Here is a 20,468-nt window from a genome sequence, read left to right as displayed (position 1 = left end):
ACCCTATTTGTCAGCTAGCCTGTCTTGAGATTTGATAGTGATTACACACTGACATACGTGCCCACATAATATGCACTCCAGCCTCTCCAATTGCTGGCACCCTGAGCCCACAACTGCCGTCATCTGTGGTCCAACTCCAGCTGCTGGCTGGTAGACCTCCATGCACACACATGCACACAGAGAAAGCTCTGCACCCAGGAAAAGTTAGAAATGGAGTTCAATGAGAAAGCAGGCACAGGACATGGTGAGCTATGACCAGCCCTTATTTACATGTAACCAGCCTCTTTCATTCCTTTATCCCTCTCTTTTCCCACTCTTTTGCTTCCCCAAACCTTGATTCCCCTTTCCCCATCATTGGTTCTTTCCCTAAACATCCCATAATAAGACTTTGTACAATCCCCCTACAATCCCAAAATGCTCTTCCTTGCATCCCATAAGGAGTCCCACACCTCCAGGCTGTATCCACCCTCAGTTTGCAAGGTGCTCCAGAAAGCTTCTCCGGTTGACTCATGGTGATGGGTCTCACCCCCAGTCCATGGGGCTGACGCCCTCCTGCGATGCCCTGGGTGGGGCTGGATTGGAGGCTCATTCCTCTGACTGGGCTGTTGGAGTTCCCCCAGCTGCCGCTGTGCCTCTGGGCTTCATGCTGTGTGCTGAAGTCAGCCCTTAATCAGCTAACCCAACAGAAAGCACTCATCAGCTTTAGGTAGTACTTTAGTTCCAGTATTTTACTCACGCAGTTTCAAAAGACCTTTATGCTTAATGCACATGTAAATGTTTTCTTTAAAAAATAGTTTATAGAGCTTATGGAGTATTTCAGACTGCTGAAGAACTTTTAAGATGTAAACACGAGTTTTATCTTGGGCTCTGTGCAGTTTATGCATTTGATTAGACAACTGCGAACATGAAGTTTGGATTCTTTTCATCGGGAAATGAACAAGGAGCATCAGCTCCCCACAGAAAGAGTTTTCACAATTCACTGAGGTAAGGTTTAGGTCAGAAATAGAGCCAGAGCATGTCAAATATCCATTCAAAGTATTTTATATGAATTAAACTGTTCCACAAGAATCCACAACTACCTCTTAGTTTGGTAGAGTGATAGATATCTGTGAGATTATTCTGCTTTTTTGTTTTCTGGGGTTGGTTTTGAGCACGAGGAAAAGAAGGGTGCACAGATTGCTCTCAAAAATTTCCTAAACAAGAGGCCTGTGGAGAATTTCCTTCACCATATTATACTTTCTATCACCTACAATAAAGACACATTCCTCAGCTCACACTCAAGATGCTATACAGTGTTTTCAAAGGAGAAAGGTAACAAAGGAATTAGACACAAAGCTTTAGTGAATATTAAGCAAATGCTGGAGAAGTCTTATTACACAGTGAAGACAAGGCAAATTTAGGCAGGCTGAATCTCAGACCCGATCAAGTGTATTGAGGCTGTCCTAAAGCCACCCAGGCTTCAAGCACATGTGAATAGATAAATCTGAGTTCTCTTACAGGAAAATTATTTTGCATGCCTGCTGGCATACACTTTTTGCCCAAAAGCAAGCTCTCAAGCCAGCTGAATTTTCAGATCATGTAACCACTCACTTGCAAGTACTCTATATAGACATACACAATGTTACATAGAATAACTGCCCTGTAAATCTCAGAACCCAAGCTTCAGGTTTTCAAAGCTTGTGTGTCTTACTCCACACCTGAGTATTCAGGCGCAGAGCCAACAGTCCTCACAATCCAAGCGCTGATGCTTAACTAAGCAACAGATTTTCTGATCAGACTTTCAGATTTTTTCCTTCTCAAGAAGCAAGAAGGTCCTCAAGTGCTATATGTTCCAACCTCTGCCCTAGCATTTGCAAAACAAAAATTAATGCATAATTTCTAAGCATGGCCCATCACTTCTTTATTTAATATAATGGTGGGTATTTTTCTCTGTATCGTTCTAACCACACTCATATAATTCAGTGAACAGAGATTAATTTATTCTCCAGCATTTGTAGTTCTGTTTACCCATGGCTGTGAATATCACACTTCTAATACTAGTTCTCTTATATTACTTGTCACTGTCCTCTGCTGCTTCTGGGGTATCCTTCTGCTGAAGTGCTTTTCTGAATGGCAGAATAAAATCTGCTTGTCCAGGGGATAGGTTAGGAAATGTGGCATCGATATACTTTTGAAAAGCTTGTCTTGTTGCTTGTATTTCAGTTTCCAGGCTGCCCTTCCAATCTGTCATCTTCTCCAGTTTTTGCATGAGTCTTTACCTGTTGTTCTGCTGTTTTCACTGTAACCATCACTTTTTCCAGCTCATCAAGATATAGAGTCTCTGCTTTTTTGAGCTCTTTTTCAGTCTCAATCTGATTCTCTTTTTGTGTGATACTCAGGGCAATATTAAGGTCATGACATTTTTCTTTGTTTAATTGCTCTATATTCTTATGATACAGTTCCTCAGCTAACATATGTTCTTCTTTGAGTTGCTCTATTTAAAAAAAGAAAAAGAAAAGATTTGTAGGGAACACCTGTTAGTAAAGATTATTTAAAAAACAATTTAAGTCTATTCAGGTTGTTGTAAAACCTCTCTTATTCAACTATAAATATACATGAAATCAGAACTTGATGTAGGACCTCTGAAACAAAATAGGGTAAAAGAAGGCCACTGATGACGCAGAGAAAGGCAGCTGCAGAAGATTCTATTTCTGCATGTGTTGCATCCAGTGATAATTTAATGATGCTTGCTTCCAAATGAAAGATATAAAGGATTACTATTTCACTCTTCATTCAGGTCTCTCTTTGAGCTAGCACTTAAGTACACACTGATTTTCAAATAGACTTTGAACAATTCTGTCCCCAAGTAAAAATGCTGTCTTGAAGTGAAATCTAAGGACTGATTTCTATACTACAGATTCATCTGTGATTTTGTTTAAGTGGTACTGAGAACATCTTTGTGCTAGCATGTCAGTAATAAAACATATAATTTATATTATGTAGTCAAAACATTATGGGTGCTATTCACCAGAGTGGCTCAGGGACATGTAAAGCATGGTGCATTAGGCATCCATTAAGGTTACTGAGCCAAATACTTCAATGCAGAGAAAAAAAATTTTGCCCTCTGTTATTGCTTCCTCCACTTTGCTGGAGATATATTGGCAGAACTCTGCTAACATGAGAAGTTAAAGAGACCAGCTAAATTTATGTGGAATGTGATTAATCTTTGTCAGAAAGGGCATGTTTTAATAGTGAAAATGAAGGTATTAAATAATGGATCAAAACTTCAGTGTGACTCTTCAGAAAAAAAAAAAATCTTGCAAAGGAACATACCTGAACTGATCTTTTCATTGTGATAGTGTTATTTTGTTGTTCGTGCTGTCAAAAAATGAAGTGTATTCCACTCTTAAGGGAGAGGGGTGTGTTATTATTTTGACTTCCAAGCTGTTTAATTCACAAAGCTTTATCTATATGGGTAGAATCTCCTGTACCCTGCAGATCTCCATATGAACACATCTTTTTCAGTTTTACGTAGATGTCATGAATGGTACAGTAGGTCCCTGGGATCTTTATTTCTGGTAACTCTAAATCAGCCATAAAAAGCAAAACTTTTGGATCCTTGGTTGGCTTTGTGATACTTGCTTTTAGGAATACAATACCTATGGGGCATCAGCAAGAGAGAGCAAACCTGTAACTCTTGCTGGTCCTTAACATTTCCAAAACCATTTTTTTCTGAAGGGTGCATTGGTCTTTTCCTAGAAGACCCGCATCTGAGCAACGCTGATGCAATTCTGGTTATTTTCTTTAGCACAGCATGTTTGCCAGCCAAGTCAGCAGAAACTCTAAGAGCACCTGTGCTGCCTGGCTGCTTCCTTCAGGGCTGCCTTCCTCTCCTGTTTCCTGGCTTAAGCCACCGCTTGCATCTTCTCCTGGGCACACTCCGTGAGGACGCACTGAAGTCTGTGAGCTATGCACTGCTTCAGCCTCTCTCTTCTGCTCATCCTCCATGTACTGCTGCATCTTTGCCTTTACCTTCCTCACCTCTTCCTTAAGCAAAGCTAAAAGTAGACGTAATTAGTGACAACAGCTTATTGCTCAGTTGTCTTTAAACAATCCCCAGCAAAGCCCAGCAGAACAGACTTCAGGAAAATATTATGGGGCAATTACAGTGACTTACTGTAGCACAATTCCACATCATCCATGTTTTCTACGTAAGGCACAAAAGGTTCCCTGATGTATTTTCTTCACAAGCTCACATGGCCGGTGGAATGTTTTAGAGTGAGATGGAAAAGAAGCCTGATCCTTGGTATCCTTGTCAGCAAGATATTGCTTGGGCTGATACATAAAGGTATGACAACACTAATCTTAGCTGATCTGGATGGACATACACACATTTGGAATCTCAGACAACTTGGTATATACCACTATACCTCTGTTGTCATTACAGTCAGTGCCAAACCTGACCATCCAGTAAAGCTATCCAACCCACTTAACTCGGTTCCCAGTGATCTACGCTGCATTGCCACCATTCGTAGTTCTTTCCAAGACCCCTGACAAGTGCATTCTCTGCAGAAGTCACAAAACACTATTGGGAAAGCTCTGGCTGCTTAGATCTCGGTGGGTTTCCTAATACAGGATGAGCAGAGTTACATGAGGTCTACTGTAAATCTCTTGCATAATGTACAAGCTTTGTATTCTGTGTATTTTTGTGGAGACTGGTTGTTTGTCTGCTGCTGGCAAATGGAGTAATAGGACCTGCCTACAAGAAGCCTAACTAAAACCATCTGACCATTAGTGGTTGTGGAACAGCCACATCAGCACTGCTGCAAGAAGCCATTCCCAAGGTTATCAGTTGAAAGCAGTTGTCTTTGACGTATCCTACACGTAAAAACCCACTTCAATCACTCATTCGGTGATATGTTTTGTTGGCTGCCACTATCTGTTTGCTTAGACAGATGCTGAGTACATTTTCTGCCATCACCTCTTCAAGCTAACTGCTCACTAGCAGTTAGCTCACTGCTAACACACCTCTTAAGATGAACTGCAAGAAACACAAACCACCAAATTTAAAATATCTTGCAATTACCGTAGTTATATCTGCCTCTTCTTTTGTTTCAGCTGTAGAATTCTGTATCTGCTCCCTAGTCCTTAGTCACTGGAGCCAATGTTACCAGGACAAACAAATGGTACATGTTCAAATCCTGAGCACTCAGTTCTATGAAGATATATAATAGGCTTATGGCAAGTAATTGAATGGTTAAACACGAGAAACAGAGCTTCTGCCAACTATTGTTGGCAGATGCTATGACAGCAAAAGACAGAGCTCCCTTGGAAAACAGATCCATAAAATGGAATGAACTCTGCCGGAAACTTAAGACCACTGTAAACCTCCCTGCTTTTCCTCTTGAGATGCCAAGCACATTGCTTTGACTGCCTGCAGTATAAACAGATAGCTATTTAGAAACTTGTATAAAATAAAATTCCAAAGCAAAACAAGCCAGCAATTCTCTGTGCGCCCTTCATCCGCCGGTGGGAGGCTGCAAGACTAAAGATGACAGGTGTTAGACGGACTGTGTAATGCCTGACTGAGGAGTACTTGGTAAAAGTAATGGTAAAAAATGGTAAAAAGCCCTGTGAAGCAGTGCGGAAAGCAGGAGGGCTCTGATCCAAAAGGCAGATATCTCTGAGTCTTTTCTCAGATATCCAAACAGCCATGTAAAGCATGTGCTAAGCATATATAGAAATTCAAAGCTACAGTTGCTGTGCTTCATTTAGGAATATACATACGCTGGCAGTTTTCCTTCTCCTCCACCCCACTTAGGATCCAGGTTTAGTAAATCAGCTTTCTTGCTTTGATGGACACAAAATTTTAGGACAGATACAAAATTAAGCCTATATTTAACTGCCCTTAAGAAATGCACCTAATCAGATTCAGTGGCTGGCTGAATCAAGGCCTGATGAGGAATTTTCAAAGACCAAAAACTTCTTCAATAAAAAAAAAAAATTGAAATGTGCTGAAAGTGAATTAAAAATTCAGCCAGCTCAAGCTCACATCTCATCTAGCACAAAGACAAAGCCAGTCATCTTTCAGGCCAAGTACTTCTCCTGGCACCAGAGTTCAAACCTCAGATGAATGAAGGTCCTGGTTATGGTAAGCATGAAAAAAACCCATTTTTTTTAACCTAGAATGACATTCTTGGCTGTCAGACACATGGTTCTGTCACACTGGCTATTTCCACAGTAATGAAAGCAAACCTGTTCGTACCCTTAATTTCTTTCCAAGTTTTTGTTTAAGGTCTTATACAAATGCACGGTGGTTAGCGGCTGCCTCTTTGAGAGCTTTATCCACTGCATCTTGCTTCCGCATTTCAGTCTTTAAAACAAGTTATTATTTAAGTATAGCTGCTGACATTATATTAACAATCCATTAAGATGATGTGGAGGTTACATAATCGATAGTTCTGTATTTTCTATTTAAGAATCAGAGCAAGTTACATTTAAAACCAGATGGCAACATACATTTTGGCCCATTTGGCAATTTTATTGCAGTGATTCCTGTTAAAATGTGGCCACAACACAGCATTGAGTCACCACAGTTGTAACAGTATACATATATATACACATATATAAAGGACTGTTTCAGAATTTTATATAGCACTATGGGGAACAGCATTAACAACCAATAACTTCTGTGTGCTTTAGGGGCCATTTTTATACCAGATGTAAAATTTGTTATTAATTGAAAGTATGCTTTGTTGTGATCAAAAACTGGAGAAATATGTGCACACAGAAATCTGTGAACAAAGGAGGACCTGAAATTAATGATAGCTCTATAGCAGTGACCTCAAAGTTCTTTATTAGCGGTCTTTATGCTATAGCAATTAGTCCAAAGAATATTCATCATTTAAATGACAGGAGCATAATTTAATTTACCTGAGACCAAAGTTCAGCTTTTATTTTTTCAGTGTGCTCTTGTATCTCTGCCTCCTTCTTTTCATGTGGTTCTTGTTGAATGTCTGCTCCAATCTCTGCACAATCAACACGAGCAGATCATGCACAGCAAACAACCAGAGTGCAGAAACCTGTGCCTCTCCCCTCCCCTGACCCCTTTGCTTGGCTCCGCAGCTGAATTAAAAATCAAAAGGCTAAAAAGCACACACCCTCATTTCACATACAGGAAAACACAGTTGTTACTGCTGGTGCAGTTCCATATATGTAATAGGAAGGTGCTGAACCCAACTCTCACCTTCTAGGTAAGGCTGCACAATGGGAGAGCATCACAGGTGCCCCTCCTGACTCCTTGTCCTAGCGGCCATCCACACAGCGCAAGCAATAGGTCACTCCTCAGCTTTCTTGGGAATGATTAACCTGTTTCTGTCTGTGAATGAACCTCACGATTGCTCAGGGGACAGCTGTGCTCCCTTTAGATACTACAGGTGAGATGGTGACCTCTTTGCCTCCCTGTGCCCTCAGAGTCCTCCAAGGCTTTCAGTGAGGTCTCTTGCCCTGAGATGCCCTCAGATTCCTTCATGCCACTCTTGGGACACACAATAAATATTCTCAGGGGGATATGGCAGAATTTTTCAGGTGTTTGGAACAGAGCAATCCCTCTGTCTCTAGGGCTGCTGTGTCTGTCCATGGCCCAAGCAGCCCCAGTGCTGCAGGAGCACAGCTAACCCCTTCTAAAAGGGGGAGAGAAGCAGCGTGGAGGTGAGCCACACTGCTTCACAGGTCCTAGGCCAGGGAGCCTTTAGCAACATGGATGGGGTCTAAGTAAGATGTCAACATCACCATCTCCTCCTGGAGACATGCTGTGAAAGCAAACAGGTAGCCCTGACAACTCATTTGAAAGGCTGGTCTTCAGCACCAAGGATTGCCCAGAAGAGAAGCCACTGCAGAGGGAGGTGGATAAAGATGCCTTTCTGCAACCCAAAACTCCTCCCACAAAAGTGGGATTTCAGATCCTTCTCCTCTGCCTTTCCTACTCAGTGCAAGCCTGGGTGGGTATTGCTTTGGATCCCATTCTCTGTGCTTGACAGGGCCTAGAGCCTGTGCTTGACAGGAATAGAGCCACAGGAGATCTAGCTTTCACACAGCCACTGGAGGATTAAGTCTCCCTCTTTCAGTCCAGCCTTCTTTCCCACTCCACATGGGTGGGCAGAGTCCTCTCATGGAGCTAACACGAAGTACATGGAAAACAGCAGCAGGATGGGACAAAGGGGTCAACTGATTTAAATCAGCAAAACAGAAGTCCAACAGTGCATAAATCTTAGCAACAAGCATGTTATGCTCTGACTACATAGTTCCCTCAGTCCATTATATTAAGCAGTAAAGAGAAAATATTTTAAAAAGAAACTCACTGGCCTTCTGACCAGTGTTTTACACTGTGTGTGTCGACGTAGGGCTGAAACCTCCTGATCTGAGACATGCACGGCACTCACCCTGCTGCCGGGCCCTCAGTACAGATAATCTCTTGATATTGTTTAAAATAGAAACCAAGCATGCTCCTCTTTACGATGCACATTAATTAAAATGCACAACACGATTTCTACAAAACTTTACACTGCTGATCAGAAACCTCTGTGACAATTAGGCATAGCATATATTGCTCACTCAAACATATGAATGCTACCATACGCTTTCCTTCATTGTTGAGGTTGATGGTGGTATGCCAGAAAAAAAAAAAAAAAATCAAAGCCCAAGAGGCTCTCCAGAGCCTCAGTCTAAGGTCAGCAGCCAGAATCAGGTGTAAGAAGGTAGGATTCAGGATAAAACATTGCAGCTGTGTCCTGTTGAAGGATGAGGGGATGATCTCTGCAAATGTTAAGTCAAGCATAGTTCTTCCCAAACTACTGGAGCCTTAGAAAACATTTGCTAACGGTCTTGCAGCTAATTCTCTTTTGCACTTCATTATGCCCAAGTCTCAATGCCTTCATGCGCCACAGGACGGCTGACCCTGCCCCCCCCTCTGAATATACCCGGTTTATTAATATTCAGAAGGTAAGTGCAGTTCTTTCTTACCAAGATGTGAATGGCTTCATGACTGTCAAGAACAGATGGATACAACAGCTCTTGGAGTTTTCCTAAATCTCAGATTGTGAGGAAAGCATTTCAGAAGCAAATTTACCCAGTATATTACAATGAGTGCAACACTGTGTTCTGAAAGGCTTGTACTCCAGAATCCGACCAAAAGTAGTGCTGGAAGGTGGTGGTGGCATTATTTTTGAACATACAGCGCAACAAACAAAGGAGTCCAGATCAGGATTTCTAATCATTGTGGTATTCTAGTATTTTTCTGTAATAGAGTTACTAAAATGTCAGAACACTATTCTTGATAGATCTCTTGCTTGCAGGCAAAGCACTTCTTGTTGCTACAGAAAACATGCAAGCCGGTGAAGAGAGAAAAATCATTGACCGTTACTTTTTACCAAGTTAACCGAAACATTTGCCTTCAGATTAGGATTCACACATGCTGACAACTCGGTAACAGGCTGCAGGCAGATGACGAGGGAGGGTTGCATGAAGTGACCCCTTCCAGCCTTAATCCAGCTCCCTGCGAAGCAACTGTTACTGGGCAGGGCTGGTTTTGCTCACAAAGAACTAACTTTCCTGGTAATAGTTTAGCAGCCACAGCGGGCTTTGGCTTTTCAATGCATTTTTTTGTTGTTGAATGTCAACATTGAAACCATGTAGTCTAAGGAGATTTTAGGAACAGTACAATAGCTACCGTTTCAGATATCTGAATCACAGCATTTTGTTGCTGTTCTTGGTAAAGATGTGAAAGCCAGCACAGACAATGAGGAATTGGCAAAAACCTGAAAGAGCCTTTGCCCGGGAAATCATTTTGACTCACAGTTGCTGTCAAGCCAGCTGCCATCCATTGTAGATAATTATTACTACTTTGAAGATTAAACTGATAAAAGCAGAACAAAACAAATTGTATTGGTGCCGTTTGCTTACCCTCCAAACGTATAAGGGAAACTGCTTTCAGAGTTGAGTGAACAAATTTTGTTACTGATGTAGTTTTGTCTGGTGGTTTTTTTTTTTCCCTTTAATCCCTATACACACAACGTTTTTATGATATAAATCAGGTACTTAAAACAGCAAATGCCAGTATCAATACTGTAACACCCATTAGTTTACTATATTCTTCTCTGTATTTGCACTGCTTTATCTGCTGTTTATATATCATTTTTGTAGCGTTAAAAGTTACCTGTACAACAGCTGCCACAAAAAAAATGGAGAAGCTCCTTAATAATAAGAACAACACTAAATAGTCTGCTTTCAACCAGGGCAGTTCTAAATTAACCTGGTTAACAGGACTCGACTCCAGTCAACAGGTAAGAGGCCCCATCTCACACAGCTTTTCTCTGAAGTGCCACTGCCATGCACATCGCCCAGATCCTGCCTGGGTCAGTCCCACACCTTTATCTTTAACCGTTCCCCCCACCCCCACTTCCTTTCCCCCCAGTAACATCCAGATCCATATTCACTTCACAAAACATAATCCAAAATTTTGAGAACACAATTCCTGCATTATTCTCAAATATGTGAAAATAAGACACTGGGCTTTCTCACTTCGAATCACCTGCAGGTATAAGGATCAAAGTGCATATTTTAAAAGCCTCCAGAAAAATAAGTTAAAATGCTTACTGTAGCACTGATTTTGGAAAAAATCAGTTAAATTCATGCAAACATATAAGATTCATGCATGAACTGAAGAGAGCTAAAATCCTGTGTGATCCTTTTTAAAGAACAGACTAGTTCCTAAAGATCCATCACATCCTATCAAACAAAACATATTCTACAGGATATACACAGCATGTGATAGCTCTGAATATTTCATCAATTCACCTGGAAATTCCTTCACCAATCAAAAGGCAAGTAGTTTCCTCACCTGCAAGTTTTCAGATTTGCCCAGGTTCTTGCTGTTGTGAGGCAGCTAGGCTCAGAGGGGAATATGCCTTTAAAGGCTGTAAAAATGTTATTTTTTTTATAGCTTTACTGCAGGTAGAGCTCACTTCCCTTCTCAGGCATGAGGTAGCCAAACCAAGGCCCAGCTGAATTTGGGATACAGGTAACTATAAAACACACACAGGATGAAAATCATAGGTTCAAGGCAAAAGATTCAGGGGGAAATGCAGAGACATCCCATAGAGCAACTGCTGTCCCTCAAGGCAGTGGGTCACATTTTTTATCTTCAGTAGCAAAATCCTTCAATTACAAAACCCAAAGCAATTCCCAGAGTGGCAAAGCAGATGTCTCTGCATGTTGCTGCTTCTTTGGCCTGACAGAAGCCACCTTGGGCAGGAGAGGGTTAACAAAGAGGTCTCTCAGCTTCTTGGGAGCCCTTGATGGGCCTGTAAATATGAGGAGCCGCAGGGAAAAATGCAACCAGAGCGTTAATGAGGGTCTGTAGTGGAAAAAGGGCACGACCTGATGTGTGCTCTCCCACCACACGTTCTGCAGTCTGGTTAACAGGATACCGTCTAGGAAATATCACACAGAAGCAGCTGGAGGAGCTCACAGAAGGCCTCAGTGCTGGAAAAGGAAAGCACCCACCTGTACAGCTTGCTCAAGGTAAAGGCTCACAGGGGAGCACCTCCTGCGCTAAAAAAACCGCCCGCCCTCCAGCCGCACTCACAGCGGCAGCAGCCAGCTACTGCCGAGGGGCCGCCTCCAACCCACACGTGGGGCTCTTCGCCAAGACTAGGCTTGTGCAGGTGGATACGTTCTTTTCTCTGTCTGTAAGAACCTGTAGATTTTAGACTTTCCATTCCTTATTTTGAGTTCACTAATCTGTAATAAATTAATGTCATATAATGTACTTTGCAATATAAATTTAATTTTTGAATGCAGCTTAAATAAACTAGTCCTGCTGACCAGTCAAGAACACTACACAACCTCTGGCTAACCTGGAGTTATACATACCGACTGGCAAGCTGATACTGGCATGTTCACTGATCTGCTATATGATGCCAAACAGGAAAGGTAATGGCTGGGGTTCTCCTGCCCTCCTCTTGGAAGAAGCACTCATGTGTCACTTTTTCTCCTCTATCTAGCTACAGATTTTTTTTTTCCATTTGTAAGGAAGAGTGTATGAGCATCCAAAGATTATTCTGGCCAGTGTTTTACAAATTCCTTTATTCCATGACTGCTTTATCAGATCTTTCTTGCCTTAAAGTTATTTTACTTGCCCCACTGTTAATTATCAACTTTCAAGAGATCAACTTTTTCTTTGCACACACAATACATTATACCTTCTGTTTAAAAAATAAGACAAACGTGTGTTTTTACTTAATCAAAGCAAAGAGAGAAGTGAGCTGAACTATCATGTGAATTTCTAAGGCATTTACCAGTGCTGACTGCACCTCTAAGTTAATTGCCTATCTTCTGACATACTGTGGAGATCGCAGACAGCAATTCTTAAAATTCGTATGTATCTTAATTGCAATTTATTCGTACAGGCACAGCATTTTATAAAGCAACTTATATTGGATTGAATAGTAAGAGAGACATTTATCCATTATTTTTGCCTTGAAAAGTTCTGTGACTGATTTGCTGATTTCCTTCCTTATGTTCTCAGTCCCACTTGGAAGTTTTCCTCCTCATATACCTGGACCCCTCACTGTCGATTGCTTCATAGAGTTCCTTTTTATTCTCTACTGTGGCATGCAAATAACCAAGGTAGGCCACACAGAGGGTAATTGCTATGAGTCCAAATGCCATCACAGGTTTGTTCTGACAAGAAAAAAAAAATTAGTACGTGTTTTTAGTCAAAACATTTTTCATTCAACACAAACATTACATTCTTCTGTCTCAGCTTAGAAAGTGAACAGTAAATTATTGTGCAAAAAACTGTATCTGCAAAAATCATCACTGCCTTCTTGCAGACTGATCCAAATGACTTTGATAAGCAGCAAGAAGGGAGACTCGATTTTCTGATAGCAAAAGGAATCCCTTTCAAAAAGAAGACTCTTTGCAGAGACAGAACACTGCACTGCCTAGTGCTCTGCCCTTTGCTGGTCACAAATGCTGCTTGAGCATGAATGAACAGGCCAAAACCAACTGTTAAAGGGAGCTACTACAAACTTCTAACAGAATTCATCTGGATATACTACTGGGACAATGGACTCTGCTCCTGCCAAGCAACCTTCATTATATTCCTCTAAAACGTATCATGTATTATCATCACAAAATCTAATATTGGCTTTTATTATATGACCGAAATTTCACCCAGTCTTGCTGGATTCTGCAAGTGTAAATAAAACCTAAGTATCATCAACTTAATTATTAAAGCAAGAAAAAGAAAAATCAAAAATATTGAAAAGCTGCCAAAAATCCCTTCCTTTCATATCAAAAAGCTTGCATTTTATGATTTGTTCCCTTTTAAATATTAAAGAGGACTCCTATTACTTAACCTGTCAAATTACATGGGTAATATGCCTGTAAAGAGTTTTTCTGAAAGTGACTTGGCTAGGTACTAAAGAATCAGACAATGTAACAGTGAAATAAACCCTGGAATAAACCATGTAATGTTCTGGGCTCCTAATAATCAGAGCGGAAAAAAAGTAAAAATATTTTTAGTTACATTACTGAGTGGTTTGCATAACAAGAGTTGGTTATATAATGTACACAGAATTGCGATGATTATTTTAAAGCAACCGTGTCTCTCCAAGCATATTTAGTTTCTCTCAGAATGAGCCTCTTACAGGTTTAATGAAAAGCTCTGGGTTCACAGCTCGGAAGAGCATAGTTGTCTGAACACTCCTCAGTCCTGGTTTTCTCTCTTTGGGTGTTTCATTTTCATTTGGAGGTTTGATGGAAGACATTTGAATTATTGTTGAATACTTCCTAAAAACAGAATGAAAAATAGACATCATTTTTCTAAAAAACTGAAAGAACTACATTCACTGAATATGAGTTCACACTCAGCTTGTCTTCTTACAGCATGGATTTTTGTGTATATGATTGCTATTGGTGTTAGCTAATATTCCCAGCTTAAGCACACTGATTTCCAATCTTGTCAATTTTGTGCATCTTAAAATTAACTTTTGGAGATGCACATCTCTATAAAGCAAATGCAAGACTTCTGATAATGGGCTTGGAGTTTTTTACTTGCCTTTGGCTAATGCTTTAGCTACCTGCAGACCGAGTAGGGGTCTTCAGACCACTGGCTAAAAAGACAATGCCAGGGAATATTTTTAATTTTTTTTTAAGCCTTACATGTGACAGGAGAGCTCATGCCCCACTGTCATGCAGTCACTCTATCCACCCATCTCAGCAGCCCTGACTCAGGTCTCACTTTTACACACAAGGGGCAGGTCACCTGCAAGATACCACCTGAGCCAAGGTGAGCAAAACATGCCCTTGGTTAATCCCGCTTACTGAGGGGCAGAGAACACACGGTGCTAAGGACCCCTGCCCCGTAGTTTACACAAGAGGAGCACAGACAAAGACCCAGGGACAGGAATCACCAACTCGACCCAGCAATGGCCCCGGGCCTCCTCCCGCAGGCCCTAGGCACGGCGGGGAGGTCAGGGCAGCATGGAGGCCGGGTGACGGCGACCACACCGGCACAAGGCACGGCCGAGCACAGGGCGGCAGGGTGGCACACCGCCAGGCCATCCGTCAGGCATAACCGCCCAGCCTGGCTCCCCGGTACCGGCCCCCGAGCAGCACAAGCGGCGAGGGCAAGGGCAGAAACCTCCCCCCGGGCGGTGAGGGGGTTCCTAACGCCGCTACCGCCGCTAACCCGGGGACGAAGGGGGTGGTTTCCCAGAGAAGCAGCCCGGCGGGGAGGTAACGCGCAGGGCCAAAGCGCCGCCATGCTCCAACGGCGCCTAAGGAGGCGGCGGGTGACGGTGAACGCCCCGCGCGCCCCCGGCGCCCCCTCCCCCGCCGCTACTCACCCCGCGCCGCGATCGGGGCCTCACCGCTGGGGGCGGGGCGGAACGATACAGGCCTGCGCCTGCGCCTTTGCGCCCCCTCCTGGGCGGAGGCCGGCGGCGCGGGCGGGAGCGCGCCCGGGCCCCGCCCCGCTTGTCTGAGGGGCCGGAGGCTGACGGGGATGGGGCTGCGGGAGCGCGTCCTTCTGGGTCGGGGTTGTGGTCACCCTCCCCCGGCACAGCTCCGAATAACAAGCGGGAGGTGGGGGAAGAAGCTGTCTCGGTCGGAAGACGAGCGCGTCATCGCCGGGCCGCTCCTCAGCGCCCGGGCAGGCCCCGGTCGCCCCGCGGCCCCGCAGCAGGCGGGCGAGCTCCTGTAAACTCCCCGCGAGGTGTGCGCGATTCGTTCAGTGGGTGTAAATCTTGGTACTTTGGCTGACAGCAATTATATTTTAAATGTTGGAAATGGAAAAAGAAGCGGTGAGATTCCCTCATCTGTTGATCCCGAGGGCCGGGGTCGGGAAGCGGTGTTTCATGCGAGATGCGTCTCTGGAAATGCAGTTGTTTGAGCAGAAAAATACGGTGCGATTTAAGCATCCAATTTCTAGTGTTTAGATCTGAACTCAAGATTCCGGGCGTTTGGAAACTCCTGGTTATGTAAATGCTCCTTTGCATTGTTTTGTTTTCTGTTATTTGTAAACAGTGAAGTTAATGACCCGGAGTCCAGAGGAAACAAAGCCCATGGGATCGTATCTGTCTGCTCTGTCTCTACTGACTTCGATGTCATTCGGCAGTTTCAGCTGTGTTAGAAAGAAGGGGAGAAATTTAAAATTTTGGGAAAACCAATACCTGGAGGGTAGGGAGAGACCCAGTTTAGTGCTCCCCGAGATAACAGGCGGGGCAGAACTGAGACGTGACGAATAATATCACAGAGATTTAGCTGCAGCCAGCTGGTGGATTAGTACATCCGTGGACTCAAACCACCAGCTCACACTTCTCCATATCTGAAGGGTGTGTGAGGACTGTTGTGGAGCGTCTGGTTACTGCAGCTGTGGAGGCAGAGGGGGACAAACATAAATGTAGAGGTATCCAGGCTCTCAGAACCACTTGCTCCATGTTTTCTTTTACAGTAAACAAACTGAATTTTTCTATTTTTTGTAAAGATGGCAGAGTAATAGGATATTGCAGGTAAACTTGTCCTTTCTAAATCCGGATGGAGTATCTAAAGAAAAATTTTTTTTTTTTTTTTTTTTTTTTTTTTTGCTTTGTGTAAATATCATGAGGTGAGAAAAATAGTAGGGAAATAAGTTTTAGTGTCAAGAGAGGATTGAGTGGTATATCTGGGTTTGTGTCAACATTTAATTCACAACATACCATCTGCTAATCTGGTAGCTATTGTTTTGGCAGCATGTGCCACACAACTGATTTTGTTTGGAAACCATTGAGTAGAAAGTCAGGTCTGAATGAAGATTGCTGCTCTCGTTTGTTTTCATGTTTGTGTAATTGAAAGAAGACCATACAAGGTTTTTGCATGAGCCTTGGTTTTGGGGAAGGTACCTTCGTTTTCTTGAGGGAAGGGGGAGTTTTTACACACCTGTAGGAGACATTCTGCATTCAGGGCCCAAGTAATTGACACATTGTATATGGGAATGCAAAACATTTATATCACCACACTGAGAAGTGCACTGGCTTATCAGCATGTGCACCTCTTCCCAGCAGTCACTGTCATTAACTGACCCCATCCACACAGATAAAACTTCCGACCCAAAGTCAGCCAGGGTCATAACAATATTTTCCAGGTCATGGTATGATAGATTTATGCCAGAATACATTTGCTTGATAATGGTGGCAAAGATTGTTAGACAGCTGCTAGCTCTCTAGCAGTTCCCATCTGTCTTATAAAGGACAGGTAAGTCTCAGATATCATTGATGAGGGAAGAAGTCATACACAGGACAAAGAACACCATCAGCTGGAAAGAAAATAATTCTCCATGTGAAGAGTTGTGGGATAAGATGTTACATGTAGAAGGAGAAGCAGAGAGGGACGTAGAAATGGGATTGGGGGGTTGGGTTATGATGTGAATGCTGTTACTGAGTGTATGTTGAGCAGGAGCCCACTAACCAGATTAACTCTGCATGAAGAAAATCTTAGACTGCTTACTGTTTCTCATTTTGCTTTATGACTGTGGGAAAGTGTCTTATTTTGTCTTTAATGTGAATATTGTGTTGCTATCATCTGACCCAACAGGATGTTGAAATGCTCAATCCGTCAAGGCTTATAAAGTTGTCTGCCATCTTTTTATAGAAGAGACTCTAGAAAGGGTAGAATTGTAAACATCTGTGGTATTTCTGAGTCACCCATCCACTTGATATCTGAGTATCTATCCTGAAAAGTAACCATGCAAAAAACCTTCCTTTTCCAAACCTGAGCCTGTTACTGACATATATTTTTCTTTTAAATAGATTCCTTTGGGATTCCTCATTCAGTATTGTGCTGTGTGCTGTGGCCATTCAGAACTTAATAGAAGTTTCTGCTTTTCTTGAGACTCGCATCCCCTTATCATTTGAGCTGCAGAAGAGCCCCTGTAGGGAACAGAGCAAATCTGATGCTGTGTCCTGCAGACGTCGTTGGCATGCGATAGCCAGACTAATGCAGCCCAGGGAGCAGCTGCCTGCCTCCACATCTTTGCTGATTCACCTCACAGCTCCTGTTTATTTCAAGTACTGCACAAGAATGGAGCTTCACATTGTCTTCAAAATAAAGATAGCGTGCCTTGGGCTACCGATAAGCTTATCCCTACTTTAGAAACACAGTTACAGAGCTGTTGTGGACAGAAAAAATTCTTTTTGCATCAACACTGGGACTTCAGCACTGGTATGACTTGTAGTGAGAGAGGCAACTTCCATCATGCGTTTGTTAGCATTTTCATACATGAATGTGTAGTGTTTACTTTCATTCCCGTTTTGCCTGATTTTTACAATGTTTTATACATTGTGAGTTTCAGAGTGTTTTAATTAGAGTTGACACTTGGGATTTCTTTTGTCCTGAACAAGTCTGGGGGAGAAGGGAAAGCAAACATTAGGAATTACAAGTACTTCCTCCACCTTACTCACAGCTAATGGTGAGGGGAACCATTGTTGCACTGCGGCATGTGAAACAGTATTGCCATAGTAAGGACATAAATGCAGAAGAAGAAACAAACAGATCTCCAGCTAGACCGAGGTGGCACTGAGAGCTTTCTGCGTGCTTGTTGCTCAGCTCACGTCAGTCTCAAGAGCTCTTATGCTGTTTTTCAGCTGCTATTGCTTGTTTGTATTGTTCCCACTGAAAGAAAACAAGAGTTTTCAGACAGCAGCATGCAGCAGTTGGGACCCTACCACTGACAATCCAAACCAGTTTTAAGGCAATATGCATTTTAAAAACAAAAATCTCCTAGAGTGAATCTTCTGTGTTTCATAACATTATGTGCATGTCTTCTATAACACTTGTTAGCCAGCTGTGTCTGAGAGACAGAAAAAAACAAATCACCCAGCCAGGCTTTCCAGCAAAGATTAAAGTGATTGTTATTCTTCAAATACTAATCAGGCTTATAAATCTTTTTAACTGAATTCAATATGGAAGGGAGAAGGCACTCTGTTTGGTTCTACTTTCATTAATGAGTGGGCAAATTGTTTCCGACTGGGAACACAATAATATCAAAACCCAAAGCATCCTCTCTGGAAAGAAAAAGCTAGTTTCTGCTTAAAAGGAAGAGCAGAGAAACATGTGCAGCGCTGAATTTGCTCACTACAACAATACACAGCCAGATATCTTAGAGTGGGGTTTAAAGACAAACTTGACCTACTTTAAGACTACATCTCTAAAAAGGAGGGTGCAAGGGGAGACCTCTTTTCACTTGTGGTTACTGTGGCCTTCCTTGCACGAGGACTCAGAATTGCTCAGCCTTGGAGTATGCCGATATTACTCCCTGGTCCAGCTGAAAACTAACATTGCCAGAAAAGAAAAAAGAAGAATAAAGTTTGTATTTCAATTGGATGGGTGAGACAGTCTGATGTAAGCAGGGTAATGCAGTTGGAAGTGGGGGCACAGACCAGGACTAACCTCTGTCTGCAACACCAGGGTTCCCAGTCAGCTTAAACTGTGATAAATTAAAATCCTTCAGCTAGTGCCCTCTCTGATCTAGGCACTGTTCAGATCTTGGGCATGGAACACAGCTCCTAGGTAGACTCCGTTGGGTAGAAATTTCACAGGTTTAACAGAGTGAACTCTGTAGTAAAGGACTCTGACGCTCTGTAATCTGCAGCTCTTCAGATTTTCTGCACCTTACGCTTGTCTTTTAATATCTAAATACCACCATGTAACAAAATACAGTAGAGAGTGGCCGTGTCTGACGTTCATATGCTAGATACAATGGGGATATAACTGGGGGGGGTCATAAAGATGCTTAAACAGCTTTGACATTTAAGTGATGGGATTGTAACCATGCAGTTCCAATTAATAAAAAATGGGCTGTTGGGGCTTTTTTCTTTTCTATCTCTATATGACAGTTACAATTGCTCAGATACCTTTGATACCATAATAAAGTTTAGATCTAAAGTTATATTTTGGCTTTCTCAGTACTACAGGTAATCACAATATTCCTACGGTGATTTTTGGCCTTTGATTTACTGATGTGAACTGAACCTTATTCAGCCGGCCGTGGCTTTTGTCAGGCATTCAGCAGCAGTACCAAGAGGAAGGCACTCGCCTGGCAAGTAGGTCCCTCCAGCAGGCAGCTGGGAGGCTCTGCGTTACCTGCAGGCCAGCTCCAAGCTCTGGCACCTTCAGTCACTTGCTGCAGGCATCAGCTTCTCTGGGGACAGTACCAAGGTCTTGATTCAGGCACATGTGTTAGGCTATGTGATACTCTCCTCTCCGTAAAACTACTGAACATTCACATATAATTCCCAAATAAAAGCCACAGTAAGTTTAAGCTAAATAAATTATACTGTGAATAAATTATACCATGAAGAATTCATTTAAGAGGCAAGGAGTTCAGTCTTCCTGCTTTTTTTTGTAATGTTACTCAGCAGTATAGCCACATCCCAGGTAAAAATGATTGCCAAAGCATTGATGCTTGATAAGATGCATAAGGCAGGACATAAATACTTACTTCATTGCTTAGTTATTAAAAATAAAGTTATCGGCTTTCTGGTGGGGAGTGGCTCAGCTGCCTAGTCCAGTGTGGGAATTGATTAGCATGTACAGTAACCAAAATACACATCCATAAAAAACCCCAGGCTTCAGTTACTTGGAAAAACCACTATAATTTAAAATTTTAATAGCAAGACCTGTCTGAACATTTGTGTAATATATTGTTAGGAGTAATGTGTGCCTAAAAGAATATTTGTCTTTAGTGGACAATTTACTTGCTCAAAAGAACCCAAAATACAAATCTGATGTAAAATATCAAAGACCAAACAGGGTGGGAGTTAAATCTCTTAGGTCAGTTAAATGATTTCAGAAGGTTACTGTAATTCCATACAGCGGTTTCAAGTTTTTCAAATGGACAAAGTTCTTCTGAAAAAAATGTAGAAACCGTACTATCAAGGGGTGCTAAG

General features: G+C 42.4%; 2 protein-coding genes and 1 long non-coding RNA gene across 4 annotated transcripts; 1 reads left to right on the top strand and 2 right to left on the bottom strand.

The window, feature by feature from the left end:
• Positions 1-1,899: 1,899 nt before the first annotated feature.
• C3H6orf163 (chromosome 3 C6orf163 homolog) lies at positions 1,900-9,927 on the bottom strand. The gene is given in 7 exon segments (XM_074864732.1): positions 1,900-2,252; positions 2,254-2,473; positions 3,821-3,951; positions 3,953-4,026; positions 6,245-6,352; positions 6,913-7,007; positions 9,107-9,927. Coding segments are annotated over 7 exon segments (1,056 nt in total). The 5' UTR covers positions 9,255-9,927; the 3' UTR covers positions 1,900-1,972.
• A 2,179-nt stretch (positions 9,928-12,106) lies between these two features.
• On the bottom strand, positions 12,107-15,006 carry SMIM8 (small integral membrane protein 8). Of its 2 annotated transcripts, none has more exons than XM_074862022.1 (3): positions 14,892-15,006; positions 13,692-13,833; positions 12,107-12,720 (listed from the first exon to the last, which is right to left on the bottom strand). In XM_074862022.1, exons 2-3 carry the CDS (start codon positions 13,809-13,811, stop codon positions 12,562-12,564), a joined length of 279 nt encoding a protein of 92 aa, XP_074718123.1. In that variant the 5' UTR covers positions 13,812-13,833; positions 14,892-15,006; the 3' UTR covers positions 12,107-12,561. The 2 variants fall into 2 exon arrangements, with proteins under 2 accessions (XP_074718123.1, XP_074718124.1); XM_074862023.1 differs by lacking the exon at positions 14,892-15,006 and adding an exon at positions 14,735-14,802.
• On the top strand, positions 14,995-19,384 carry LOC141940693 (uncharacterized). Its single transcript, XR_012628078.1, has 2 exons — positions 14,995-15,259; positions 17,331-19,384. It is a non-coding gene; the product is annotated as an uncharacterized LOC141940693 (long non-coding RNA).
• The last annotated feature ends 1,084 nt before the right edge of the window (positions 19,385-20,468 follow it).

This window comes from Strix uralensis, chromosome 3 (assembly GCF_047716275.1).
Source record: "Strix uralensis isolate ZFMK-TIS-50842 chromosome 3, bStrUra1, whole genome shotgun sequence".
NCBI lineage: Eukaryota > Metazoa > Chordata > Aves > Strigiformes > Strigidae > Strix > Strix uralensis.
This window is presented reverse-complemented; position numbering and strand designations above follow the sequence as displayed.

Excerpts from the sequence above, each read along its gene's own strand:
- SMIM8 (XM_074862022.1), bottom strand. The coding sequence starts at position 13,811 with ATGTCTTCCATCAAACCTCCAAATGAAAATGAAACACCCAAAGAGAGA. Across the intron at positions 12,721-13,691 it reads CAGAGCTTTTCATTAAACCT|AACAAACCTGTGATGGCATT; the intron begins GTAAGAGGCTCA and ends TTTTCTTGTCAG.